At 40.4% G+C, this 25,768-nt stretch overlaps 1 protein-coding gene across 3 annotated transcripts; it reads left to right on the top strand.

Moving 5' to 3' along the window:
* Positions 1-25,732, top strand: LOC137947848 (protein ENHANCED DISEASE RESISTANCE 2-like). Of its 3 annotated transcripts, none has more exons than XM_068793652.1 (23): positions 1-455; positions 771-976; positions 1,216-1,290; positions 1,902-1,955; positions 2,538-2,603; positions 2,941-3,047; positions 5,322-5,392; positions 6,677-6,820; positions 6,901-6,941; positions 7,034-7,134; positions 7,760-7,855; positions 8,025-8,089; positions 8,184-8,255; positions 8,379-8,534; positions 9,152-9,387; positions 9,469-9,508; positions 9,583-9,737; positions 24,181-24,282; positions 24,436-24,480; positions 24,612-24,752; positions 24,839-24,934; positions 25,019-25,120; positions 25,225-25,732. In XM_068793652.1, exons 2-23 carry the CDS (start codon positions 839-841, stop codon positions 25,330-25,332), a joined length of 2,211 nt encoding a protein of 736 aa, XP_068649753.1. In that variant the 5' UTR covers positions 1-455; positions 771-838; the 3' UTR covers positions 25,333-25,732. The 3 variants fall into 3 exon arrangements, with proteins under 3 accessions (XP_068649753.1, XP_068649754.1, XP_068649755.1); XM_068793653.1 differs by having other exon boundaries at positions 6,704-6,820; XM_068793654.1 differs by lacking the exons at positions 1-455; positions 771-976; positions 1,216-1,290; ... (1 more) ...; positions 2,538-2,603; positions 2,941-3,047 and adding an exon at positions 4,637-4,699.
* The last annotated feature ends 36 nt before the right edge of the window (positions 25,733-25,768 follow it).

Raw genomic sequence — 25,768 nt, forward strand, 5'->3', positions numbered from 1 at the left:
GTATCCGCCACCGGCCGCCGTCTGTCGTTGATCGGCCACGACCCTGTCATTGCCGGGTGGCGCTTGGTTAGATCTTAGGCTCTATTGGAAACGATCTCTCGTTAATGATCATCACGCCTCATGCCAATCGTCGATTTCCTTGGAGTCGGTTGATCCTGTGGTCAAGGTCCTTGGATCGGACGGCTGGCCATCACTTTGATAGACCCCACGTCTGCAAAACGCATTCCTCTGTCCACCGTCTAGTTTCAAACCCGATCTCTCCCTATTTTATTTTGTTGTTCGTAGTTTTTCTTCTTGAACGGCGGTTTTTTCAATACAATAGTCTCTCCGCCGAGAGTAAGCCGGGAAAAAAAGACAGTCGTTCGACGAAATTGCACCGTTCTCGCGGCGTGACTGACTGCGGGCTCCCCGGATTCGTCTGATTTTGGATTTTTCGGTGAAATGAGGCTGTTCAGGTTTGTTGACGGTTGAAGCATTCGAACGCAGATCCTTTTCTTTGAGATTGATATCGTCGAGGCTCTTGCTCTATTTGACTCGATAATGTTTATTTACTTGTTTATTTTGCTTTACTTCGGATTTACTTCGAACGCCTGTGGATTTCGAAGAATTGAGAAGTTTTTCCTATTACGTTACTGGATTTTAAAGATCTTCCGATATTTAGGTGTTGGTATTAGTCTAATAATTTTATTTGTAGCAAGGATCGAGGTTTCTTGTCGTTCATAAAAAAGTGGAAGTGGCGCTGTGCTGAATTTGGCTGATCGTATTTTCAGGAACCAAATTTTGTGATGCATTAGTATGAAAGTGAACCTTATTCGAGGTTCTGGAAAGAGGAATTGAGATGTCGAAGGTCGTCTATGAAGGATGGATGGTTCGATACGGGCGGAGAAAGATCGGTCGTTCGTTCATTCACATGCGATATTTTGTTCTTGAATCTCGCCTGCTTGCTTATTACAAAAGGAAACCTCAGGATAACGTGGTAAGATTCAAAATGTTTACGCATATCTCCTTTTTTTATAAATCTTTTCGTTATTTTGGTTAAAAATATGCAAGTTTCATTTTAGGAGGTAAAGGTTCTTTAATTTACATTTTCAGTTTATTGGGTCAAACGACATACTATTGCGATTCAATAGTGGGTTGTATAAGCTAAAACTTAGAGAAGAAGCAATGTTACTCAGATTCCTCTCTTTTACTAACCGTACATTTGGTCATACTTAGGTTCCGATTAAAACACTTCTCATAGACGGAAACTGTAGGGTGGAGGATAGAGGCTTGAAGACGCATCATGGACATGTGAGTTTTATCTTCTACTTCGTTTTCCATGTTCTTTACCTTTTACACATGTCTGTTGTATATTAAGTTCATCAATCACTCCGATGCCTTGAGTTCTATTTTATGCTTGAAGACAGAACTTTTGTTAGCAGCTGAGGTCAATGATGGTTGTTTGAACTGTAACTTGACCTTGACTTGATTTAATTGATGCAAGGTTGTCCATTTTCTGAAGATAAATAGCACGTGCAGTTCACTCTTTAGCCTTGGATGTGAACTAGTAGATACTTCTTTTTATTTTTACTTTTTATTTTTTAAGGAACTAATAACTGCATATGGTTTGTTTAACAAATTTGCTACTTAGATATAATCATGGGATTGACAGGTTATAGAAAAATCTTTGCAATTTATGGCTTGCATGGTGATATCCAATATAAAAAATGTGATAGACAGGGAGGTTGCTGGATGCAAATGTGGCTTGGTAAAGGAAAAGGATTTTATATGTTTCATCCTTATGCTAGCAGTGAATACCAATCAACAATCTCTTTTGAGTAATTGCTAATATTTGAATTTTACTTATGGCAGTTGGTTGGTTAATTACACTGCCCTGTCTGACCATTCTTTTTTTCTAGCAGATGGTTTATGTTTTGTGTGTTTACAACAAGAAAGAGAAGTACCATCGAATTACGGTGTGTGGGCCTTACTCAAACATTTTCTAGTATTTTTAAGAAACTCTTCGTTTCTGTACTTTTGACTTAATCACAGTATTGGCTGCTACTGGCCATTGTTTGGCCTCTCTCTCTCTCTCTCTCCCTTTCCACACACATGCTCTTTATCTCTCTCACATGAAAATTTTAAGCAACTTTAAGACTTAGGACATTCGCAAATTGAAAAGTTGCTTCATGGTTAAATAGAAGATCATGGTAAAATTTCAGAGGGAGCAAATATATGATTAGATCTTTGGCCTTAAGAATAGGGTCATGAATCTAAGAAACACAATCAAGAGGTTTGGTGAAAGAATAAAATGAATTGATAGCTATTCTTTGACCCCTGACTGATAAGTTGTTGTGATAAGGTCTTTGGTTCAATGGCTACATAGGATGGTCTATACTGTGAGATCTTTGGTTCAAGTCTCTCCAGGGATTGGGTTGTAATGTGTGGATAACCAACATTCATACAATAAAATATTTGCACATGCTGAATTTGTTTGTGGTTCTATTCTAGCTAAACTCTTGGTTTTTCTTTTCTGTGTCTGTTTTCCCTTGATTTAGATGGCGGCATTTAACATACAGGAGGCTTTGTTATGGAAGGAAAAGATAGAATCCATCATTGATCAGGTGTAGTGCTTTTACATTGTGAGAGACTGTTTCTTGTGTTCTCTGAGAGTTCCTAGTCTGTGATATTTCCCAAAAAGATATTCCTGTTAAAGATTTGTTTTACCTTTTCTTTATCTTATTTTACCTGTGTTTGTGCCTAAAATACTGGATTTTCTCTTCAATATTCCCCTCCTTTTCTTTTTTACCTTTTCTTTATCTTATTTTACTTTTGTTCATGCCTAGAATGTGGGGAGTCTCTTCAATACCCTCTCTCCTAAGAAAAGAAAATTTATCTTCTATCAAATGCAAAATGACACGTGTTCTTCAGATGAGCTAATCATGCTTGTACTGGTTGCAGCATCAGGGTTCAATGGTTCCTAATGGTAACAAGAGTTATACTTCTTTTGAATACAAATCTGGACTTGATCATGGAAGGAATTTTTCCTCATCAGATCGTGAAAGTCAGTGAGTAACTACTTTTTGTTTTCTCATTTTGTCTATTAGGTGCTTAATTCAAGATAGCTGACATTGTAAGGAATCATCTTACTTATAACCAAATTTAAGTTTGAAAAACTAGAGTTAGTGTTAAATGGAGTTGATGCAGAAGGAATGATAGAGATGGGGAACAAGGGCTAGGGAAGTCATGAGGTCTTTTTTGTTTGTCGTCTATGTGCTCATCCTAAGATTAAATTCTTTATGTGGAGTGCTTGTCACGGCAAGATTCTCTCGGTTGACGTGTTTAGCAGAAGAGGTCATCCCTCAGTAGACCTCTTATGTCCTCTTTGCAATATTGAAGCTGAGTCCACTATTCACATTTTGCTTCAATGCATCTTCTAATGGAAGGTGTGGACATCCATTCTCAGCAGGATGGGGATTCAATTCTGTATGGCGGCGGATTTGATCTCATTCAGTAAATCACTTCTTGGTATGTCCCTTCCTGGTCTCGGCAAGGTGATGCTCTCGGCCTGTGCTAGCTTTATACCATGGGGTTTATGGAATGAGTGCAACCGTAGAAGTTTGAAGGTAAAATCGAATCTGCGGATCGGGTGGCGGACCGAGTGGTAGGGCATATTTCCTCTTCGCTCCTGACGAATCTCCTCATTTGTGGGGACTTCTATCCGTGATAACTGGTTTAATTTGGCTAGGTTGCACTTGAATACAAATGCCCGAACTATGCAGGAATGGATCCCTCCTGATCCTGGTTACCTTAAGTTGAACTTTGATGGTTCTTCTCTGGGTAACCCCGGATTCTCAGGATTCGACGGGGTTATCTCGGACCACCTAGGTAACCAACTTTACTCATATGTCGGCCCTTTAGGAATCACAGACTCTATGTCGGCAGAGCTTCACAGTCTCCTCAATGGGCTCCACGTTTTTCGAGATAAGTGCTCTGGTCCCCTCCATATCGAAGGGGACTCGAAGGTGGTCATTGGATGGTGCGAGCATGCATCCCCTCCCTCGTGGCGTCATTGAGACATTTTTTGGGATATTATTGAAATTTGCTCATTATTATCTTGTATTTGGTCTCACATTCCGAGATCCGCAAATTCGGCAGCAGATGCGCTTGCTAAAAACGGAGCTACCCTACAATCCCTGGTTGTTAGGGAGATGCTCTCCTCTTTGTAATTTTTGTATTTTCTTGTTTATATATATACACATCTTTTTCAAAAAAAAAGTTATGGACAACCAGTGGGAGGGACTGCATCGGAGTTAGCACTTAAAAAATCCAACAAACTAAATCTCATACTCGTTGTCCTCCAGGGTGATTTAATTGTTAAAAACACTAAAAATGCACGACACTATGGTGGAGAAAGTAAGGGAAGGAGCATCTCCTCTGGGTCAAAATAGCTTTTCCTTTACTGCTAATATGTGGTTATTTTTCAAAATTAAAAAATATTTTTATTCCTATGACAAAGATATAAATAAAATTATAAGTAGAAATAAGTAATGACAAGTTTTCCTACTTAGATTAATCCATATTCAGTAACCAAGGATACTAATACTCCTTTTTGCTCCCTCTTATGTATAATGCGAAGCAAGAGAGGGCTATTAAGGCTTATAGTTAACACTATGCAGATGATTCTCTTATATCCTGCATCAAAGTTGTTTTATTTGGGGTATGCTCTGTTCCAAAGTTATGCAAAACATTGAATTGAATTCAAAATTAGGCTTTTTTTAATTCATACACTGGTACATAGAGGTTATAATGGTCATTTTAGATGGTTTGAATTATGCCAATTGGATGTGGTTATAACTAACAAATGTGAACAAGGTCTTGCTGGTGAGATGGTTTCCCTGAAAAGGCAACAGCGATCAGGGACAGAAGCTGTCTGTGGGTGACTTGTATATTATATTAAAAGACATTTAAAAAAAGTTATAGTACCTGAAAAAATCTTTCAAACACCCAAGATGGACCCATATTGGATCTGTCAAATAGCCTTGCTTTTGATCTTATGATTTTGAAAGGAGTAATTACTTTTCTCTGCAAACATTGCATTAAAGTTTCCTTTAAGAAGGTTTTGTTATTTTTATTTCGTTGGGTAGCACTGTTCAGGATTGTTGAACAACCTTTCCTGGCTGAACTCTGAGCTGAACTCTGATATTCATTTCTTAATTTTTCTCTTCATTTCCCATAAGACTTGATTCTTCTATTTTGGTCTTTGCAATAGTTGGATTAGTTTCTCTTCTATATTTTGCATAATCTTTTTTTATTTCTTATCTATTATATTACTATTGTAGGTGTAGTGCTCAGGAGGATGACGATGAAAGCAACCATCCTTCATTACTGCGGAGAACAACAATTGGAAATGGTAATTGAAGATTCACGAGTAAAAGTTTTAGTCAACTTTCCGCGTCGAGACATTGGCTCAATGCCTATGTTCAGGTTTCTTAAAACACAGTCTTAGTTCAAGTCCCCCAGTTGCCTGGTGTATCTTGGGTTTGTACGTCCTTGTTCCCAAGAAGGTTCTGGTATGTGAGATTGAGGGGTTAGCGACAATCAACTTCATAATTCAGGGGCGATTTATAAATTCTTGGATTTGTGAAAATTTTATGTTCCATGGATTTTAAAACTCAATAGTCAATAAAACTTAAATTAAATCAAATGATATTTTTTTTAAATAGTGCTAAATCAAAGGATTTTAAATTCTTGAGTTAGTGAGATAAACGGATTTCTACGAATGAATTTGCAAAGTTGTAACTAAATCGTAATTAAATTATACTTAAATTTGTAACTAAAGATTTCTATCTTCTTGTTTTAATCATAGTTATTTTAAGTTATAATTAATAAAAAATTAGTTTTTTTTGGTTTAAAATTTTATTAAATTTAAATGAGAAACTAAACAAAATTCACTAAAAACTGTGAATATTTGTTTTTGCATTTTTATCTTCTTCGTTAAAAGACAGGAAAATTAGATGATATCTAACAAAAGTAAAACTTATTTAATTTATAAATCTGTTTTAAAGTTACTTTAAGTGAAAGTTTTAGAAAGAACACTAAAAATAAGAAAAACATTTATTAGAATAATTAATTAAAAACCCACAGGTGGTAACCTCTTCCTCACTGCACATGGAAGAGATGGTTGGAAGGGTGGGAGCCTCCCCCTCCTAGTTATCTGTTAGATAGGAGGCGGAAGGAGGTGTCACATGTGGCGAGGAACTCTTGTTCTACCGCCTCGTGTGAAAAGAAGTTGGGAGAGGTTAGGGGCAGAGCCCTCTCCCTCTCCTCTCAGTGATATTTGCTGTTGATGGAAGGCTCAGGATAGATAGGAGGAGGGAACCAAAGTAAATGAGAAGAGGGATGGGGTAGGAGGGAGCCATGCAGAATGAGAGGAAAGAGGGGGTTGCAGCCCTCTTCCTTGATAGAGAAGTCTGTACTGGATTGTTTTCAGGCTGAGCTCTAGAGGTCTGACTTTTTTGTTTTTGTAACTGTTTGAGGGGTTTGTGGATGGATTGTCTGCTGTGGATTTGCAAAGTCAGGGTGAACTCCTTCACTAACCCCTGACTTATAAATCTGGCAGAAGTCTGAGGATTTTCGAATCCTTGACATCTCACTTATCCCCCTTATGTGTTTTTGTGCCTATTATCTTATGCAGTAAAATCAAGCTTCTCTCTCCGGGCAGGTCCTCCAGAATCAATACTTGACTGGACCCGGGAACTTGATTCAGGATTATCGAATCATAATAACAGTGATCAAGTCTTCTCTAGGAAGCATTGGCGTCTGGTCCGATGTCAGAATGGTACTTGCTCTTCTGTGCCCTTTTTGACTGGATTTTTTAAGGAGGGAGGACTGATAATTAATTGTGATGTTAATTTGCAGGACTTCGGATTTTTGAAGAGCTTCTTGAAGTTGATTATCTAGTAAGTGATGAGTCCTTGTTTCTTTTCTTTTTTTTTCATTCATTTTGTTGCCATATATGATGCTAAATTGAAAGATGTGCTCATGTGTGCAGCCAAGGAGCTGTAGTAGGGCAATGAAGGCTGTAGGGGTGGTGGAGGCATCCTGTGAAGCTATATTTGAGCTTGTAATGGGGATGGATGGGACACGGTTTGAGTGAGTTTTTTTCTTAAGTCAGCTACAGATTCTGCGATTTAAATGTTTGATTTAAGTGACTGGTTGAGATACAGTTTCCTGTACCTCTGCTTCCAGAAAAAAAGGCCCTCTCATGTTTCAACAAAAACTATTTCATGGAGCTTTTCTGGCTGTCTACCATGGGCATGTGACAGATTATGCATGATTGTGAATATTTTTGTGTAGGATTTTTAAGAAGAAATGTGTCCGAATTTATCATTTGTTTTTGTAGCATGTGTAACGCCGTGTATTCTTCATAGACATAGTTTTCTGATGCTCTAAACTATGTTCCTCCATCTGAGCTTGACATTCTTCACCTGGAAGGTAGTTCTGCTAGCTTAAAAATTGAGGCACCTTTCTCAATTTTATTGAGTTAATTTGGTTCTTATGTCAGTCTTCTTTGGTGTTCAATGATTATACATGTTCTACTATTCATTAATGTCATACCTTCTTTTACATACTCTGATTCTGATAATTTCTTACTCTGGGTTGTGTTATGTCCTCATCTGTAAAACAGTAAATCATGAGGAAATGTAGATGTTCGTGCCTTGCAGTTTTTTTTATTGGTTTCATTAAGCTTTTTTTTTTCTTTTTTTATAATTTGTAGGTGGGATTGCAGTTTTCAGTATGGTAGCTTGGTTGAGGAGGTAGACGGACATACTGCTATACTTTATCATAGATTGCAGCTGGACTGGTTCCCAATGTAACGTTCTTTCTTATAGAACCACTTACTTTGACTAAACTTATGACATTGAAAATTATCATTTTGTTTGAGTTAAGAGCTTGGCTTTCAATGTATTTTTTTGATGTGTAAATTTGATAGCTATAAATAAATTCATAGTAATTTGTCTAACCAGTAATTGTTTCTCTAGGTTCATATGGCCCCGTGACCTGTGTTATGTGCGTTACTGGAGGCGTAATGATGATGGAAGCTATGGTGAGTCTCATAACAGAGAATACAAATTATTGAGGTTTCTATTGTGCTTTTATGTTTCTAAATTAGCAGTTTTGTGTGATTGTCAATGTTGCAGTTGTGTTATTTCGCTCTAGGGAGCACAAAGACTGTGGTCCACAACCTGGATTTGTGCGTGCTCACATTGAGAGTACTGTCACTATCTTTCTCCTAAATTTGGTGAATCTTACATATAATTAGTAATTACCACCATAAACCTTCTGTTGATATTTTTCCATGTAGTAAAATGTTTTTGAATTGAAACGTTTGGCAGGTGGTGGATTTAACATTTCACCCCTAAAACCTAGAAATGGGAGGCCTAGGACACAAGTTCAGCATCTTATGCAAATTGATCTGAAAGGTTGGGGAATAGGTTATGCACCTTCGTTTCAGCAACATTGCCTTCTTCACATGTTGAATAGTGTTGCTGGTAAGTTCTTCTTACCTTTGCCTGTGCTTTGTTGGAGTGTCATTGCATATTTGCAACATTCATGTGGTTTCACAGTCTACTTCTTTCCTTTTCCAGTGAATCATATGATTTAACTTATAAATGAAATTGAGAAGTTGTGACCATTTGAAATTTTTCAATAGTATTATGTTTTTATGGGTAGATTCACATGTTGCAGAAATACCTGGCGCTATATTGCATTCATTTATTCTATTGATGTTGGTTGGTGGATTGGAAGAAATTTATGTGGCATAAATCACATGGATGGAAATCATGGGGAAGGTCTCCAAAAGGCCTCCCTCACATAGTTTTGTGAGGACTTTGATGACAACAACTACAATACCATCCTTTTTGGTTATATGTTTTATGATATCTGCAAAATTTTTGAAGTGAATAAATGCTTCATTTCTTCTAGTTGATTCAAATTTGTTATTCTGAATATAAACTGAAGAAAAAAAAAAGAAAATCAAACATTAGGATTTATTTAAAAAAAAAAAACTGCTTAGTGTCTGCTGCTGCTTTATGCATGATTGTGTTTCATGTATCAGTGCATGTGTAATATTTTTGAACTGGTCTTTCATCTTTTGTTGCTAATGCAGGGCTGCGTGAGTGGTTTTCCCAGACTGATGAGACCCTTGCAGCTTCAAGGATTCCGGTGATGGTCAACATGAACTCAGCTTCTGTTCGATCCAAGAAGAATCAGAAATCCCAAGACCCTTCTGTTCCGCCTACACTGCCACTAGATCAGATAAATTCTGCTAGCAGAAACTCCAATATGATGGATGAATATTCGGATGACGAGGATGAATTCCAAGTTGCTGATACTGAGCCAGAGGTCCATTTGCTGGTTCTGCTCTCTAATATTTTCAATCATATCGGACTCCTTTTTCAAAATATTAATTTTCTTTAGTTGCAGGTCGAGGTTGTCAGGTTTGAAAATGAGTGCAAGAAGTTAGGTGAGTTAAAATTCTTCATAGTTCGTTACTGTTATTAATGAAGTCTCCACAGTAACATCTTTATCTAACTGTAGTTATTGATGAGGAACCCACACATCAAATTGATTTGTCCTGCTTTTCTGGCAATCTACGTCGAGATGACCGTGATAATAGTCGTGACTGTTGGAGAATATCTGATGGGAACAACTTTCGAGTCCGTAGCCAGCATTTTACATTTGATAAGAGCAAGGTTGGTATATTTTGGTGATGCATATGAAGATATAGTGTAACATGTTATACTGGTTTCTTTTTTTCTTTTTTGTCTTGAAAATGGTGATGTGCTTTAATTCAACAAAACTCAAAGAGGTACATGAAATTACACCATAAAAGTACAAGAATGGAGACAATGGCAAAAGGAGCAAAGAAGGACCAAAGACAATATTAATTTTAGTGATCCCAGCTTTTGCAAGGATTTTTGAATCCCAATTCGATGATCTTGGGACATGGTGCTATTCAATCTGCCAAGAGGTGATGAGTAGTGTTATAAAACCTGAATAGGACTGGTCGGTTGAACCGGGTGCAATTGGATCCATTCCCTTGTCAGGGTCATATATACCCAAAAACTGGAGATGTGGAGAAACTCGACTGAGCCGGTTGGTTCCTGATTGAACTGGCTGATCCTGTTGGGCAGTCGAGTCCTGCTGTGGTAGAGAGTAGTCTTAACAAAGACTCGCAACGATCGGGGAGGAGTGGATGATGAGCAAATGGTTGAAAACAAGGAGGGCAAGATTCCACAACATTAAGGACATTTTCTCTTCTGAGCTCATGTCCCTTCTCCAAGGCATTACTATTTTCCATGACCACTTATCTAGCCTCTTATTATCGAAGATGACTCCAAAGTGGTGATAACTTGGTGCTCTTCCTCCTTCCCCGAGCCTCCTTCGGCAGCATTGGGCAACCTTCCATGACATTAGGGACATTTCCTCACTATTTTCTTGTTTTTGGTTTCATGTTCCGAGATCAGCCAACTCCTTAGCTGATTCTCTTGCTAAACAAGGAGCTTCCCTCCGATCTCTTGTTGTTGCAGGAATACTTATTTGATTGTTTGTTTGTTCCCCTTCACTTAATAAAACTCACCCTTAAAAAAAAAAAAAAAAAAAAAAAAAAAAAAAAAAAATCTAGGAGGGGAAGATTTCTCTTGCGCAGGCAGCTGCAATGGGGGAAGGGTGACAACCTCTTTGTCTCCTCCATAAATCGATTGATTTATAGAGGCCCCCCTTTTCCACAAGAGATGGGGGAGGGAAAACGGACTACGTCTTCTTGCAACTTCATCCCGCACATCAGGGGAGATTTCTTCCTCGATCAAATTCGTTTTTTTTTAATTTTATTCAAAATAATAATGTCAGCATGATGTCTTTTCCGTTCAACCAGTGGTCAAACCTGGTTGAACCGGGTTCAACTGGACCCAGTACCTCTTCGGGTCAATGACCGGGTTGGTTTTTATAACATTGGTGATGAGGTCAGATATTTTATTGAGGGCTGCCTAAATCTCCAAGGAGGGGGAAGAGAGAGAGAGTATTTTTTCTCATCCAACCAATTAGTAGCGCTGAATCTCCGTCAACTAGTAAGGGTGCTGAAAAATCCTGCTGTGTGATTCCGCTTCACTGGAGCTGCAGTGCCCTTCTGGCCCAAAGAAAGCAGGAGGACAGATCACACACCGTTTCTGATTAGTTTGCCAACCCCTGTAGGGTGTGGGTTATTGAGGGAGGACCTATCAAAATTTATCTTCAGCCAATTGTCTGGAGGGGACTCCCATAAGACCATACATGTGGGATTTTTATTGGAGATATTCATAACTATTCTACAGTGTTTCCTGATTAGTGAGCTTGGGAATGGGGGAAGGCTATGTAAGGTGATGGCCCCTACAAGACTGCTGTGTATTACCTTTTCAATTATCCTTGCCAGTGAGCTTCATGTTCTCTCAAATGTTCTTTCTGTTTCTTTCCAGCCACAAGTGTCATGGCATTGTGGCTGTTGCAGCTTTCTAGAGCCATATACCTTATTTGCTTAAGGCTCATATGTGGCATTGCTGGTTGAAGCTTGAGAATGTGCTTGGCATGCAAATTGGTATTCCAACTTTGGTGAAGATCGTTCCCCAAACTTTGTTACTGAAATTGGAATGTAAGAAGAAGCAATTGCTAGTTTCTTCTACCTCCCCACATGGTTTGTAGAGGCTCTTTTAATACTGCTTGCCCCCTCTTCATCAGCTTATAACATGTAAGCACTTTTTCCAGCACTGTTGTCTGAAGGATAGCATCCTTCCTTTCTTGGGGCAATTAAACCCCATACTTTGCTAGCTCCTGCTGCTTTGTCTTAGAGCTGTTGAGACTGATCAAGTGCGCAATATGATGCAACAGAGAAGATCCCTGTGGTGCATGGGCTCCATACTCAGAGATGTATGTGGATTTAGCAGTGGCATTAGGCTGGACAGCTCCTTCACTTTCTTGACCATTTAGATTCATTCTAATATTGAGGTTCCGGCTTTGCCTATTTTCACCTGCCTCTTTTGGCCTACAACTTTGATGTTCTGGCTTCTTTCCAGTCTAAACAGCCCTGGGAAGGCCAGATATAGAGGCTTTCTCCTATTCAGGTATCTGACCCAAAGTGTGCTGTGGACTTACCCCTCATGTGTATTCTGATATGCTGAATGAGTTTATTTATTTATTTTATTTTTTAGCATTGTCATCCAAATGCCTGGTTAGCATTTCAGTTAGCAGGTAGCCATCTACTTTGGTCGGAGCCATATTTTCTGCATATCACCAATCTCTACAGTGACTTCTCCTCAGTTCTCTATCTCCATAACCATTTCGCCCACAAAGTTGTACTCATTTTTGCAACACTTTTAATCCCCAACCCTCCTTCCTTCCTTTTGTTTTTGAAATGGTGATGATTTTATTACGAAGAAAAGTAAAAGAATACATTAAGGGAGGCCTCCCCTAACAACAAGAGATTGTAGGGGGGGGGGCCAATTTAGCACACGAAGCAGCAGCCAAATTGGTTGATCTAAGAACATGGGACCAAGTACAAGAGGTAGTGGAAACAATGTCCATAATATCAAGAAAAAGTTGCCAGTGAAGCCACAGGGGGAAGGAGGCGGTGTCGTACCAGCCAATGACGACTTTGGAGTCACCCTCCTTCCTTCTTACTTGGCAATCTTGGTCCCACTAGACAAGTAGTTATTTGGACTGGCTTGAACTTCCACACAATAGGAACTTATGCTGTCTCCCTTGATGTATCTTCTCTTTCTTTGAAATAAAATTATCAACATTTCAAAAAAAAAAAAAAAAAAAACTTTCAGTTGTGCTGAAATGCTTTCTGGACATGGTGGTAATGATTGAAAATAGTTGGGAATTCCAGTCAAGGTTGTTTTAATAAGTGGGGATTTTCCTGTAGGGGAGAGTGATTGGCCCTTCCAAGTTGTAAGCCGTAAACACTTCTGAAGAACTTGTTGCCACAACTTCGTTGAGGATTTTCCAATGAAAGAGGCAACCCATGGTGCAACTTTGGAAGAGCTATCATGCTACAACCCAAGATTCGAGCCATAATTTCTTCTTCTTCTGTGTTTAGATACACATTGAAGAAACCAGATTTTGCCCCAATCACTCTTCTGGCCAGACATGAACTCGTTGTGTCAGCATGGCTTTTACATTGATGATTTCTTGTTGTTGCTCTCCACATAGGATACTTATGTCTGCAAATTGTATTAATGGAATTCTTGGGCTTGGGTCTCCCAGGGAGAAATCAAAGCCTGCAAATTATATTGGCTGCTGTTTCATTAAGGGTAGTTTGGGGATTTCACACTTGTATTACGGTTGCCCTAGTTTTCTCTTTATATTCAGGGGTGCCGTTGTTAGGGTTATCATCAAGAAGGATCTACAGTTGCGGCTGAGAGAGGTTAGAGAAAAACACTTGAGTGTGTGCGATTTCTCTTGTAAACTACTTCATCATCATGGTGAATTATTGCAGCGGCTGTAGACAGGACGTAATCTCACTTTGAGGCGAACCTGTATAAATCTTGTGTTTTTCGTGCTTGATTATTTCTTCTTCTGCGATTATTATTGCTCTTGGTAGTATTGAATTAGGGCGTCTAATTCCTAACATAGTCTAGTGAAGTCAGAGGAAAGTGGGCTGGTTCCCACTTAGGTATCGGTCCAGAATTTGAAGTGTCCCTTCTTGTACATGAAAATATGAAATCTTGTGTGGTTGTAACCCAGAGTTTGACCCTTTGTTGCACCACTAATGCTCAGTAGATTAATCAATCTATCACCATTTTAAAAAAAAAAAAAAAATTCGTGTTATTTTGAACCTTCTCCAAGGCAAACTACCAAAGCATTACTTGGCAGCGTGTGAGTATGTTGTTACTAGAGTGAAACATCACATGGCAGCTAAGAAAGATGAAGAAAGTTGCATTTTGCATTGGATCTGATCCCTCCTCTTTTGTAATTCTCTTGTTAATATAAATACATCTTTATCAAAAAAAAAAAAGTTGCATTTTGCATTCTGCACAAAGAGCATGCAGTTATAAAGTGAACTGCCAAAGCATTTGGACAGAAATGGATGATTCATGAGCTTGAGCTGCTTAATTTCCAGTCACCTGGCAATCTATTTTTTCTACAAAATGATTCTCAAAGAACTAACTTGAATTTATCAGAGACTCCCAGAAGAATTTTCTTTGTAAAGTGAACTGCCAAAGCATTTAAACAGCAATTCATGAGCTTGAGCTGCTTAATTTCCAGTCACCTGGCAATCTATTATTTCTACAAAATGAATCTCAAAGAACTAACTTGAATTTATCGGAAACTTCCAGAAGAATTTTCTCTCTACTGCTTCCAACTTGTTAATTGCACAAGCTGGGTGTGGAATTAGTGATAAGAACTACTTGGCTCAACCTGCTAATTTAAGTTTTATTAAAGGACCAACCAGCAAGCAAGAGAAATTTCCCTTTCCCTGTGGTCAGGTGTTACTCAAATCTTTCACTATTGAGATTCCAGATCTGAGGGCGGCCCAAGAATATAGGAAGCCCAAGATATTTCGAGCATAGTAATAGCATGCCATACCCGAATAATTGAGCCAACCACGCGTTCTGATATGAGCTAATTTTGATGCCAAATATGTTAGATTTACCGCAGTTGTTCATTTTTTTTTGGAATGCTTAGTAGCTTTTATTCATTTGAACAAGGATATGGTATATGCGTTTTTTGAACTAGTGAAGTTTTATTTATTAAAGAATGAAGATTGATACAAGGATTTGAGGGAAACTGTAAGAATCAGCCCTCAAGGGAGAGAGAATTCCCAAAGTCAAGATTGACGGGATACACCATCCTTGGTTAGCTGATATGCTATATCATCTGCCAGGAAGTGCATAAATCAATGACTTCATCATACATATGCTGAATTCTCCATGGGGAAGGGGATTTTTTTTCTAGCGATTTGATTACAAGAGCTGAGTCACCTTCCACACTCATTGCATTGGTTCTGTTGGTACTGCTTCATTCCTGTGCACTACAACTTTTGTGGTGGTGGTGGTGGTGGTGGTGGGGAGGAGGTTGAAAGCATGCCTCCCATGTGAGTGTGGGGGTGGAAGTATTCCTTCTGTGATTCCTCCAATTGACTTTGAGACTCCTTGGAAGGTTATGTTATTTCATCCCTTCCAGATATTGCAAAAAACAGCAGCTATGGCTACTTTCCACATAGATCTTCCTTTTTTAAGAAACAGATAGTGGGTGTTCTACTCTGATAGTTCTGATATCTGTTGAGGGAAGTAAATTCTCAAGTTGAAGTTGCTACCCACATCTCGTGGCTGATCTTGCAATGAATGAAAACATGCTTTGCTGTTTCTTTCTCTTGCCCAAAAAGTTTACATAGGAAGTTAATTACTGGCTGTTCTTTACTTTGTAGTTCATCACAGGTTAGTAATTTTTTCAATGCTGCTGTCTATGGGAAATCAATTGCCAAGCTTTTGCTGCTCTGATGTCCATGTCTGTAACCTGTGGTGGAGTCATTAATTTATTAAATGCTGCTGAGAATTCACATGAAGATTTTGGGCTCCATATGACTGCATCTTCACCTAGACTGCTGAAAAAGAATACAGATATAGGGAACCCTTCTATTGAAATGGGAAAGGAATTTCCAAATACAAGAGAACAGGTGAGAGATGCCCTCTTTAGCTAGGACATCAGCAATGGAATTTGGAGTCCTTAATGTATGCATCTAAAGGACTTCAAATATCTTTGATTTCTTTATAGGTATACTGTAACGCCAAGGAGGCTTAGAACTCTCTTTCATCTAACTTATAACACTAGCAGAATTACTTTCTATTAATGAAGGAACCAAAGAATTATCAAATTGGAGCTTCAATCCTCAACTTTGTTCTCTTATTTCTACTTTAGTTGAATTCTTCCAGCCAATTAAACAAGAAAATATAGAGAGGATGCATCCTTCATGGTTCTTAATGACTAGGGGTGGGTTCGGGTCGGGTTTACCAAAACCCGGACCCCATCCTCAACCCCAAAAATCGAACCCGAAAAGAACCCAAAAAAACCCAAAAAAAAACCCGAATCACCAAACCTGATCCCATCCTGATCACCATCTTTGTAGCCCCTTCTTTGCCCCGTTCCTGTAAACCCGACACATCAGTGCCTCGTTCCTATAGACACCGACCCGTCTCAACCCCATTTTATATCTTTGTCTCGTCTGTGAGTTAAGTTCGGGTCGGGTTTGGGAAAACCCATTCCCGAACCGAAACCCAGCGGGGTTTTTGCCCAGCCCCAGCCCCAACCCGTGGGGTGAAATTAGAAACCCGAACTCGGGTTTTTTTGGTCGGGTTCCCCTTAAAACCTGACTCGATACCCATTCCTTTCATCTAGAATTAAATCCCATCTTCTTAAGAATAAAGCGAGAACCTACCAGTTCACACGGTCAAATGCCTTCTCCACTTCCAATTTTATCATCTCCTCGGTTCTGTATTCATGATGAAGACCAATTATTTTATCAACAGTCAATGCTAGGCTCAAGATTGTCTGCCTACCAACGAAAGCACTGTGCTGATCACTGATGACAAGGGGAAGGACCCTTTTAAATCTGTTTGCAAAGACCTGGGTGATGGGCTTATACAGGCCTGAGACAGATCTATGGGTCTAAAATCTGTTGGAGTATTTGCTCCCTCTTTTTATGTTTAAAAAAAGGAGGATGAGTTAATTTTGTGACAATATGTTAAAATGTATATTAAATGTAATTTATGTTCATAATTGTTGTATAATTTGGGATATGTACATAGGGTTATTTGATTAGGCTTAATGGGATGGGGGGGGGGGGGGGTAATTGTCTTGGGCCCATGAGCCATTTTGTAACAGGAAAACCTAAAGGTTAAATACCTAATGAAAGGGGGAAAATCCCCAACGGAAACTTTTGGATTAATCTCTCGTTTGCTTCGTTTCACTGTGAAACCAAAGAGCTACGCTCTCTCTTGTGGATGTTTGGACTGTTCCGTCAGTCCCTTGATTTTGATTTGTCATGGTGTCAAAGCTCTGAAGATTAACCGTCCGACGCATTTTTGTCTGACAACCTGTGTTGTCCGACGAGTTTTTTTTTTTTTTCGCTTTCGGCATTGATTTCGGGTGTCGTTGGAAACACTTGTCGGGTGGTTCCGTTGCCAGGAAGGGGGTTCTCGCCGGAAGGGGAAACGAACGGAAGAGGGTTCTCGCCGTAAGGGGAAACGAAAGGGGTGGTTTTCGGGGGTTGTCGGAAAGTCTTGTCCGAGCTTGGAAAAGTTGTGGTTCCGTCGTCCGAAAAGCTCCATCGGTGGTTTCGTTGCCGGAGAAGCTACAACCGGAAGGGGGTTCTCGCCGGGAAACTCGTCGGAAGGGGGAACGAAGGTACAAATTTTTTTTTTCTCCCGCGCGTTCGATTGATTATTTGGCATAAGGTCGTTATGCAATTTGAGAACCTTTGGGGGCCGATTTGAAATTTCTGAAAGTTTTGGGGGCCATTCTGGAATTTCTGAAGGTGCGAGGGTGTTTTTCGAATTTCTAACAGTTTGGGGGTTTAATTCGAATTTCTGTTAACCTGGGGGCAAATCTTGGATTTCTGAAAGTGTAGGGGTCTATTTGAAATTTCCGAAAAGTGGGAGTATATTTGGAATTTCTTATCTTGCGGGAGTGCATCAGGAATTTTGCTAGATTCGATAATGCCAGCAGACAAGTCCGATTTCGCTCCTATTCGGTTCACGGGCAAGAACTACAGTACTTGGGAATTTCAGTTCCGGTTATTTGTTCGGGGAAGAGGTTTATGGGGTCATATTGATGGGAGTGATTCAGCACCTTGCGATGCTGATGCATTGTCAAAATGGATCATCATGGATGCTAGAGTCATGACTTGGATACTTGGATCTCTTGAGCCTCACCTAGTCCCAAATCTGAGGCCCTACAAAACTGCCGCCGATATGTAGAATTACCTCCACAAGGTTTATCGTCAAACCAGCACAACCCGTCGATTTCAAGTTGAATATAAACTTGCAAATTTCACCCAAGGCAGTCGTTCGATTGAAGAATATTTCTCGGGCTTCCAAAATCTATAGGCTAACTACATTGACATTGTTTACGAGGATGTCCCTGCTGTTGCTCTCTCTGCTGTGCAAGCTGTACATGACACCAGTAAACGGGATCAATTCTTGATGAAGCTTCATCCCGAGTTTGAGATTGTTCGATCACATCTGATGAATCGTCATACAGTGCCATCCTTGGATGCCTGTTTGAGTGAACTTCTCCGGGAGGAGCAACGCCTTACTACTCAGGCTGGCATGGAACCTCGCGTTCAGGCTGATCTCTCGGCTCCTGTAGCTTATGTAGCACAAGGAAGACCTCAGGGTCGGGACACCAGTTCTGTTCAGTGCTTCCATTGCAAAGCTTATGATCACTTTGTTCGGGACTGCCCCAAGAGGTCGGTTCTGTTCTGTAGCTACTGTAAAAAGTCGGGTCATCACATCACCGTTTGCCCTACACGACCTGCAAGGAGGAAGCCTACCGCTTATCATGCATCCATCGGTACATCTAGTTCTGCCACATTGCCGCCTGCCGTTTCGGTCCCTATCATTCCTGTTCCACTAGCACCTGCCAGTTCCACCACTCTCACTCCTGAAATGGTACAACAGATGATTATTTTTGCCTTTTCTACTTTTGGTATCTCAGGTAAACAGAACCTTTTTACTCAACCATGGTATTTTGATTCTGGTGCCTCTAACCACATGACCAATAATGTGGTATCTCTTTCGAATGTTAGAAAGTATGATGGCAATCTGCACATCAACACTGCTGATGGCAGCACTCTGCCTATCAGTGCTGTTGGTGATCTCTCTCCATCTTTAGCTAATGTCTTTGTGTCTCCTGACCTGTCGACAAACCTTTTGTCTGTGTTGTGTAGGATCAAGCGTCGGGGAAGGTGATCGCGAAGGGGCCTAAAGTGGGCAGGCTATTTCCACTTAAAGTCTTTCTATCCACTGTTATTCCACGTGCTCCTGTAATTTTTTTTGCTTGTAATGTTGTTGGATCTGGCCCTAAGTTGTGGCATAGACGTCTAGGCCACCCAAACTCGGCTGTACTTTGTACATTATTTAAATCAGGTTTATTAGGCAATCAAGATTGTACTTCTCGTGATACGTCTTTTGATTGTTCATCATGTAAACTTGGCAAAAGTAAAACTCTATCATTTCCGCATCATGCCTCGCATGCCTCCCACTGCTTTGACCTCATTCATAGTGATGTTTGGGGAATTGCTCCCGTTATCTCGCATGTACAAATTAAGTACTTGTCACCTTTATCGATGACTTTAGTCGATTTACCTGGGTCTACTTCCTACGGGCTAAATCTGAAGTTTTTGTTGTTTTTAAGAGGTTTCTTGCACTCATTGCCAGTTCTCCGCTCACCTTAAAGTACTCCGCTCTGACTCTGGAGGCGAGTACATGTCGGCAGAATTCCAAGAATTTCTTCAAAGCAAAGGCATTATCTCTCAACGTTCTTGTCCCTCGACACCCCAACAAAATGGTGTTGCTGAACGCAAAAATCGTCACCTTCTTGATATGGTCCGCACCCTTCTCATTGAATCATCCGTTCCTCCTAGGTTTTGGTGTGAAGCTCTCTCTACCTCCGTCCATTTAATTAACCGCCTGCCCTCGCTTGTCTTGCATCATGTCTCTCCCTTTGTTAAATTATTCGGTTATTCTCCGTCCTACACAGATCTTCGGACGTTCGGTTGTGTTTGTTTTGTGCATTTACCTGATCATGAACGACATAAACTTATAGTTCAATCTGTTATGTGTGCATTTCTTGGGTATGCCGGTTCTCAAAAGGGCTATGTTTGCTATGATCCTCAGGCGCGTCGAGTCCGTGTTTCTCGGAATGTGGTCTTCTTTGAAAACCAATATTTCTTTCCCTCTCAAGTTACACTTCCGTCTACCTCTTTGTCTAGTTTGCCGAGCGTTGATGAGCCTCAACCCATTGCTTCGCTGCCCTCTCCTCCTTCTGACTAGCGCTTACTCCTGATCCTCCCTCTGCTCCTGCTCCTGCTCCCCTCTATCTTTGCAGATCCACACGTAGTTCTCACCCTCCTGACCGGTATGGTTTTCCCTCCCCTGTATCTCTGGTAGCTACTTTGTCTTCTATTTCCATTCCTTCTGGATATAAACAGGCTATAGCACATGAGTGTTGGCAAAAGGCCATGCAAACTGAACTACAAGCGCTAGAGGAGAATCACACCTGGGACATTGTGGCTTGCCCTTCTACTATTCGGCCTCTTGGAAGTAAGTGGGTCTTCTCTGTCAAACTGCGTTCTGATGGATCTTTGGATCGGTACAAAGCCCGCCTTGTGGCCCTGGGGAACAGGCAGGAATATGGGATTGATTATGAGGAAACTTTTGCCCCAGTTGCCAAGATGACCATAGTCCGTACTATCTTAGCCATTGCAGCCTCTCAATCTTGGCCATTGCATCAGATGGATGTGAAGAATGCCTTTCTCCACGGTGATCTGCAGGAAGATGTCTATATGAAGCTTCCCTCGGGTATGTCTACATCCTCTCCTGATCATGTCGGCAAGCTACGACGTCCTTTGTATGGGCTTAAACAAGCCCCCGGGCTTGGTTTGAGAAATTTCGCAGCACACTTATCCTCCACCGGTTTACCCAGAGTCAGTATGATTCCTCTCTCTTTTATCATAAGTCTGTTGCGGGCATTCTCTTGGTTTATGTGGATGACATCATCATTACTGGCACTGACTCTGGACTGATTACCAAACTTCAGAAGGTGTTGCATGCCACTTTTCATATGAAGGATCTTGGATGCCTCACCTACTTCTTAGGGCTGGAGGTCCATCACACACTCAAAGGTATTTTCTTAAACTAACATAAGTATATTCAAGATCTTATCACACTCGCTGGGTTGGAGGACACATCTTCAGTGGCTACCCCTATGGAGGTCAATGTCAAATATCGGAAAGATGAAGGGACTCTCCTTGTTGATCCGACTATCTATCGACGACTAGTCGGGAGTCTCATCTACTTGACTACCACTCGTCCAGACATTTCCTATGCTGTTCATAAGGTCAGTCAGTTTATGGCATCTCCTCGACACCTTCATCTTGCGGCTGTTCAGCGCATCATCCGCTATCTGCGCGGCTCCCCTGCTCGTGGTTTATTCTTTCCTACTGGCTCCGCGCTACATCTGGTTGCCTACAGTGATGCTGATTGGGCAGGGTGCCCCGATACCCGTCTCTCTACTACAGGCTGGTGTATGTTTTTAGGCGATGCACTGATTTCTTAGAAATGTAAGAAACAAGATGGAGTGTCCAAGTCATCTACCGAGGCCGAGTATCATGCTATGTCTACTGCGTGTTCGGAAGTTATTTGGCTCCGTGGTCTTCTTGCTGAGCTCCAGTTTCTTCAACCCTCATCTACACCGCTTCATGCAGATAATACAAGTGCTATACAGATTGCAGCCAATCCGGTTTTTCATAAGCGTACCAAGCATATTGAGGTTGACTGTCACTCCATCCGTGACACTTTGGAGCGCCGGGTAATATCTCTTCCGTACATTTCTTCGGATCTTCAAGTGGCCGATGTCTTTACCAAAGCATTGTCTCAATCCTGACATAATTTTTTGGTTGGGAAATTGTTGCTGGTTGACTCACCATCATCAATTTGAGGGGGGATGTTACGATATGTTAAAACGTATATTAAATGTAATTTATGTTCATAATTGTTGTATAATATGGGATATGTACATAGGGTTATTTGATTAGGCTTAATGGGATTGGGGGGGGGGGGGGGGTATTGTCTTGGGCCCACGGGCCATTTTGTAACAGGAAAACCTAAAGGTTAAATACCTAATGAAAGGGGGAAAATCCCCAACGGAAACTTTTGGATTAATCTCTCGTTTGCTTCATTTCGCCGTGAAACCAGGGAGCTACGCTCTCTCTTGTGGATGTTTGGACTGTTCCGTCAGTCCCTTGATTTTGATTTGTCAAATTTCTATCTTTATTATCAGATTACTTGATTAACCTTATATTGTTGAGGTTAGGGTATTTTTTATTGATAGAAGTTACATAATAAATAAAGCTTGAAAGGGTCGAGGATTCATCAGATTGGAAGTCTTTTCTCTCTTCTCAACTTTCTCTCTCTCTCTCTCTCTAATTTAAACGTTTTTTCTTCCCTTCTCACTGCAAACCAAGATTTCAATACTTCCTTCTTCTCTTTGTTTTACCCTTTAACAAAGTTATAATATGAGACTCCAGGATGTTACATGGTACTGGAGCAGGTCCTAGAGTCCCTGGTTTATGCTCCCTTAGATGCACTATTTAGCTGGTTTACTGAAGTCGTATCATGCTGTGGGAGGAGGTGGGAGCAGGTGCGAGGGGTAGGGTTTGAAGCTGAGAAAGAGAGGTGGGGATGGGTATGGGTTGGTTGGGCTTGAGCGGTGCCTTAGGGGGTTCACATTTGCTTTGGTGAGTTTGACTTTTACCCAATTATGAACGTATGCTTAAAGAGCAAGGGCTGGTGAGCCTTGTTTTGAGTTTGGTGGTAGGCCAGCTTGCTTGGCTGGGCCTGACCGGGCTGGGTTTTCTGTATTTGGTGTTGGGGCTGGGTTGAGCAAGTGAGTTTGGGTATTTTGGTGAATTTGATCAAGCGAGGTGCATGGGCTTAGGCTAGGATCAGTATTTGATTTTCTATTGGAAGAGTCTCTGTTCAGCCTGATGCTTGTTCAGAGTTGCAGAGTGATTAAGGTGACATTTATGGCCTTGATCGACTTTTTTCACTGGACCTTGTGTGTCTCTTAGAGTGTAAATGTAGCAATTGCTATTTATTATCTTCATCTTTTACCTTGAGGTTAGTGCGGGTTTGGGGATGAGCGTGATGGTATTGGAGCCTTTGCTCGGTGGAATCTACCCAAAGGGTGGGTCTTCAGCTATAGAGACATGAAATATGGAGCTTCCATGTCGATCACGATCTTTGCTCAGATGTAATCAAGACAGTCTCCAATGAAGGCCCCCTGGTTGAGATCAATTGGCTTCATTGTGCTTGTGATGAGTTGAGCTGTCAGAGGTCCATCATTGTGGCTAATCTCTCTAAATGCCAAAATACATTTTTTTCTTCAGATGGGAGAGATATTAACCATTCATCTTGTCTTGTATGGTTTATCCCAAAAATGTTGGGCATCTTAGAGCCAAAGATTGAAGCCTAGTGCATTGAAGCATGGCTGCCGAAACGATCTCGCCTTGGTTTTTTGTTTTCTTGATGTCTACGAGGCACCACTAAAGCATGACCAATCTTGATCTTCTGCCACTTGGATCGATGATGACCACCAGTTGATCAAGCTTCATGTCAACAGGCATTGATGTAGATGACACGGTGGCGAGAGGAATGAAGAGCAGCACTGAACAACTGTTGTGGTCTTGCAGGAGGTTATTGTGGTTGCAAATTAGATGTTGGGATTGGCAGTATTAGATTTAAGGCTGGCCTCAAGTTCATCTACTCTGAAACCTGAAGGTCACTTACTCTATTAACGTTCAATTCAAGGCTGGTCTAATTCCATTTTGTTTATAGGACATGAAATTGATTGTTTTCAAGCTCAAGATATGGAAACTTTTTGCCTTGTCTTCAGTCTTTCATGGACCTAATTAATATGGTAATTAAAACAATAGCATATGATTAATGTTTACGAAATATTGTCAAGTGCAAGTCTTCCTCATATCTATTTAGGGAGTAAGACCAAAATTAATGAAGAAATCCAATATATTTGATGAGTTTTCTAGAGAAAGACAAACCCATTGTTATTAGCAAGTCATTTGGAAAAAGAACAGAAGAGGTCTATGCGTTGATGGTACTTTACTGTTGGCACGATTATGTCTCATTTTTTTTTATTTTAGTGAAGCTTCTTGTGTCTATATTTTGGTTTTGTGTGGCATGAAGACCCAATATAAAGGTAAGGTATCGGCAGTGTATGCATCCGCTGGTCAACCGAAACCTATTGGAGAAATATCTAACTTTGTGATATCAATAATGGTATCACATAACAATTATAGACAATGTGTTTATCCGCATATCTTAGTTATGCTTTTCCTGTAATGAATATCTGCGTGCTGCTTCGCAGATTCCTGCTGGAAAGCATTTGATGGAACTTGTGGCAGTAGATTGGTTCAAAGACACTAAAAGAATGGACCATGTTGCAAGACGCAAAGGCTGTGTTGCTCAGGTAAGTCTTTTATGTGAACTTTTGAAGATCCTTTGCTATTTGCACCATGATATTTAAGTTACGAATCAGTTTTATTGAAGCTGGAATGTGCTTAGAAAGAACATGACTGTTTGTTTTTGTTAAAAGTGTATTGAGTTTGCCATCTTGATGCAGGTAGCATCAGAGAAAGGATACTTCTCATTGGTTATAAATCTTCAGGTGAAGAGTTTTTTTTTTCCTTTTCCAATTGAAATAAGTTGCAAACAGCTTAGTTTGATATGGTTCACAAGCACCTGTTTAAACTCAATTTGTTGAATGAGCCTAAAAACTTGATATTGCTATTTGTGTAGGTTCCTGGATCAACCCATTACAGCATGGTATTTAATTTTGTAACAAAACAGCTAGTACCTGGTTCATTGATGCAGCGTTTTGTCGATGGGGATGATGAGTTCCGCAATAGTAGGTTCAAGCTTATACCATCTGTGCCCAAGGTTCTTTTCTCAGTCTTGGTCCCTGTTTTAGCTTAATGTAATATCTTTTGTGTTTCTTTCCTTGATTCTGTTGACAAATTGTGTAGGGCTCTTGGATTGTGCGGCAAAGCGTTGGAAGCACCCCTTGCTTGCTGGGAAAAGCTGTTGATTGTAATTATATTCGTGGACCAAAGTACTTGGAAGTATGACATCCCTCCTTTCTCAGATAGGATGATATTCAGTAGCAAATTAATGAAATACGCTGACACACATTGTGTGTGATGCAGATAGATGTTGATATTGGTTCTTCGACGGTCGCCAATGGGGTTTTGGGGCTTGTGTGCGGAGTAATTACAACGTTGGTTGTTGACATGGCTTTTCTCGTACAGGCATGTACAGCCATCATAAACTTCTTTCTAACCTGTTAATCTCTTATCTTTTAAAGTCACAAAGTTTCTCATTTGTGGAAGTCTGTGGGTGTTACAATTTGCAGGCAAATACAATTGATGAGCTCCCTGAGCGTCTTATTGGTGCTGTTCGTGTGTCACATATAGAGCTGTCTTCAGCAGTAGTTCCACAGCTTGAAGATTCAAACAACTGAGAACCACTGTAACAATTACTGATATTCTTTTGCCATTATTTGGCTTCGCGACGTCTAGCATTACAGCCTACTCACACTGCATGTAGTGCTGAGAGCTGTCATTGCAGGGATCTCCAAATGGTCCGATTCTCATGCTTTCAATGAATGACCAATCCATTTTTCCTGGAAATCTCTCAGTTGACACTGGAATTTGCAGAAAGAGACTATTTCTAGCTTTGATTAATGTCTGAGAAAGCATTTCAGACATCAGAACACATTGATAAAGTTTTAGGTTGGCGGGGGGTTGTAAATATCATTCTTTTTGTATGTGCGGCATGTATTAAAATGTTTTTGGGCCATGTAATATGAGATCCTGGTAAGATCGATCATACAGAAAATGGTAAAACGTCTTGGAGATTGAAAGCGCAATATTTGCTTAACAGAAAGCAAGAAATAC

The sequence above is a fragment of the Aristolochia californica genome, unplaced genomic scaffold (genome assembly GCF_029961685.1).
Source record: "Aristolochia californica isolate CCGP_79_NKW_82.1479 unplaced genomic scaffold, dmAriCali1.0.hap1 SCAF_13, whole genome shotgun sequence".
In the NCBI taxonomy this organism is placed as follows: Eukaryota; Viridiplantae; Streptophyta; class Magnoliopsida; order Piperales; family Aristolochiaceae; genus Aristolochia; species Aristolochia californica.

Bases quoted from the DNA above. Each gene is read 5' to 3' on its own strand.
- LOC137947848 (XM_068793652.1), top strand. From the start codon at position 839: ATGTCGAAGGTCGTCTATGAAGGATGGATGGTTCGATACGGGCGGAGA. The intron at 24,481-24,611 runs GTGAAGAGTTTT...CTATTTGTGTAG, and splicing joins CATTGGTTATAAATCTTCAG to GTTCCTGGATCAACCCATTA. The intron at 24,753-24,838 runs GTTCTTTTCTCA...CAAATTGTGTAG, and splicing joins TTATACCATCTGTGCCCAAG to GGCTCTTGGATTGTGCGGCA.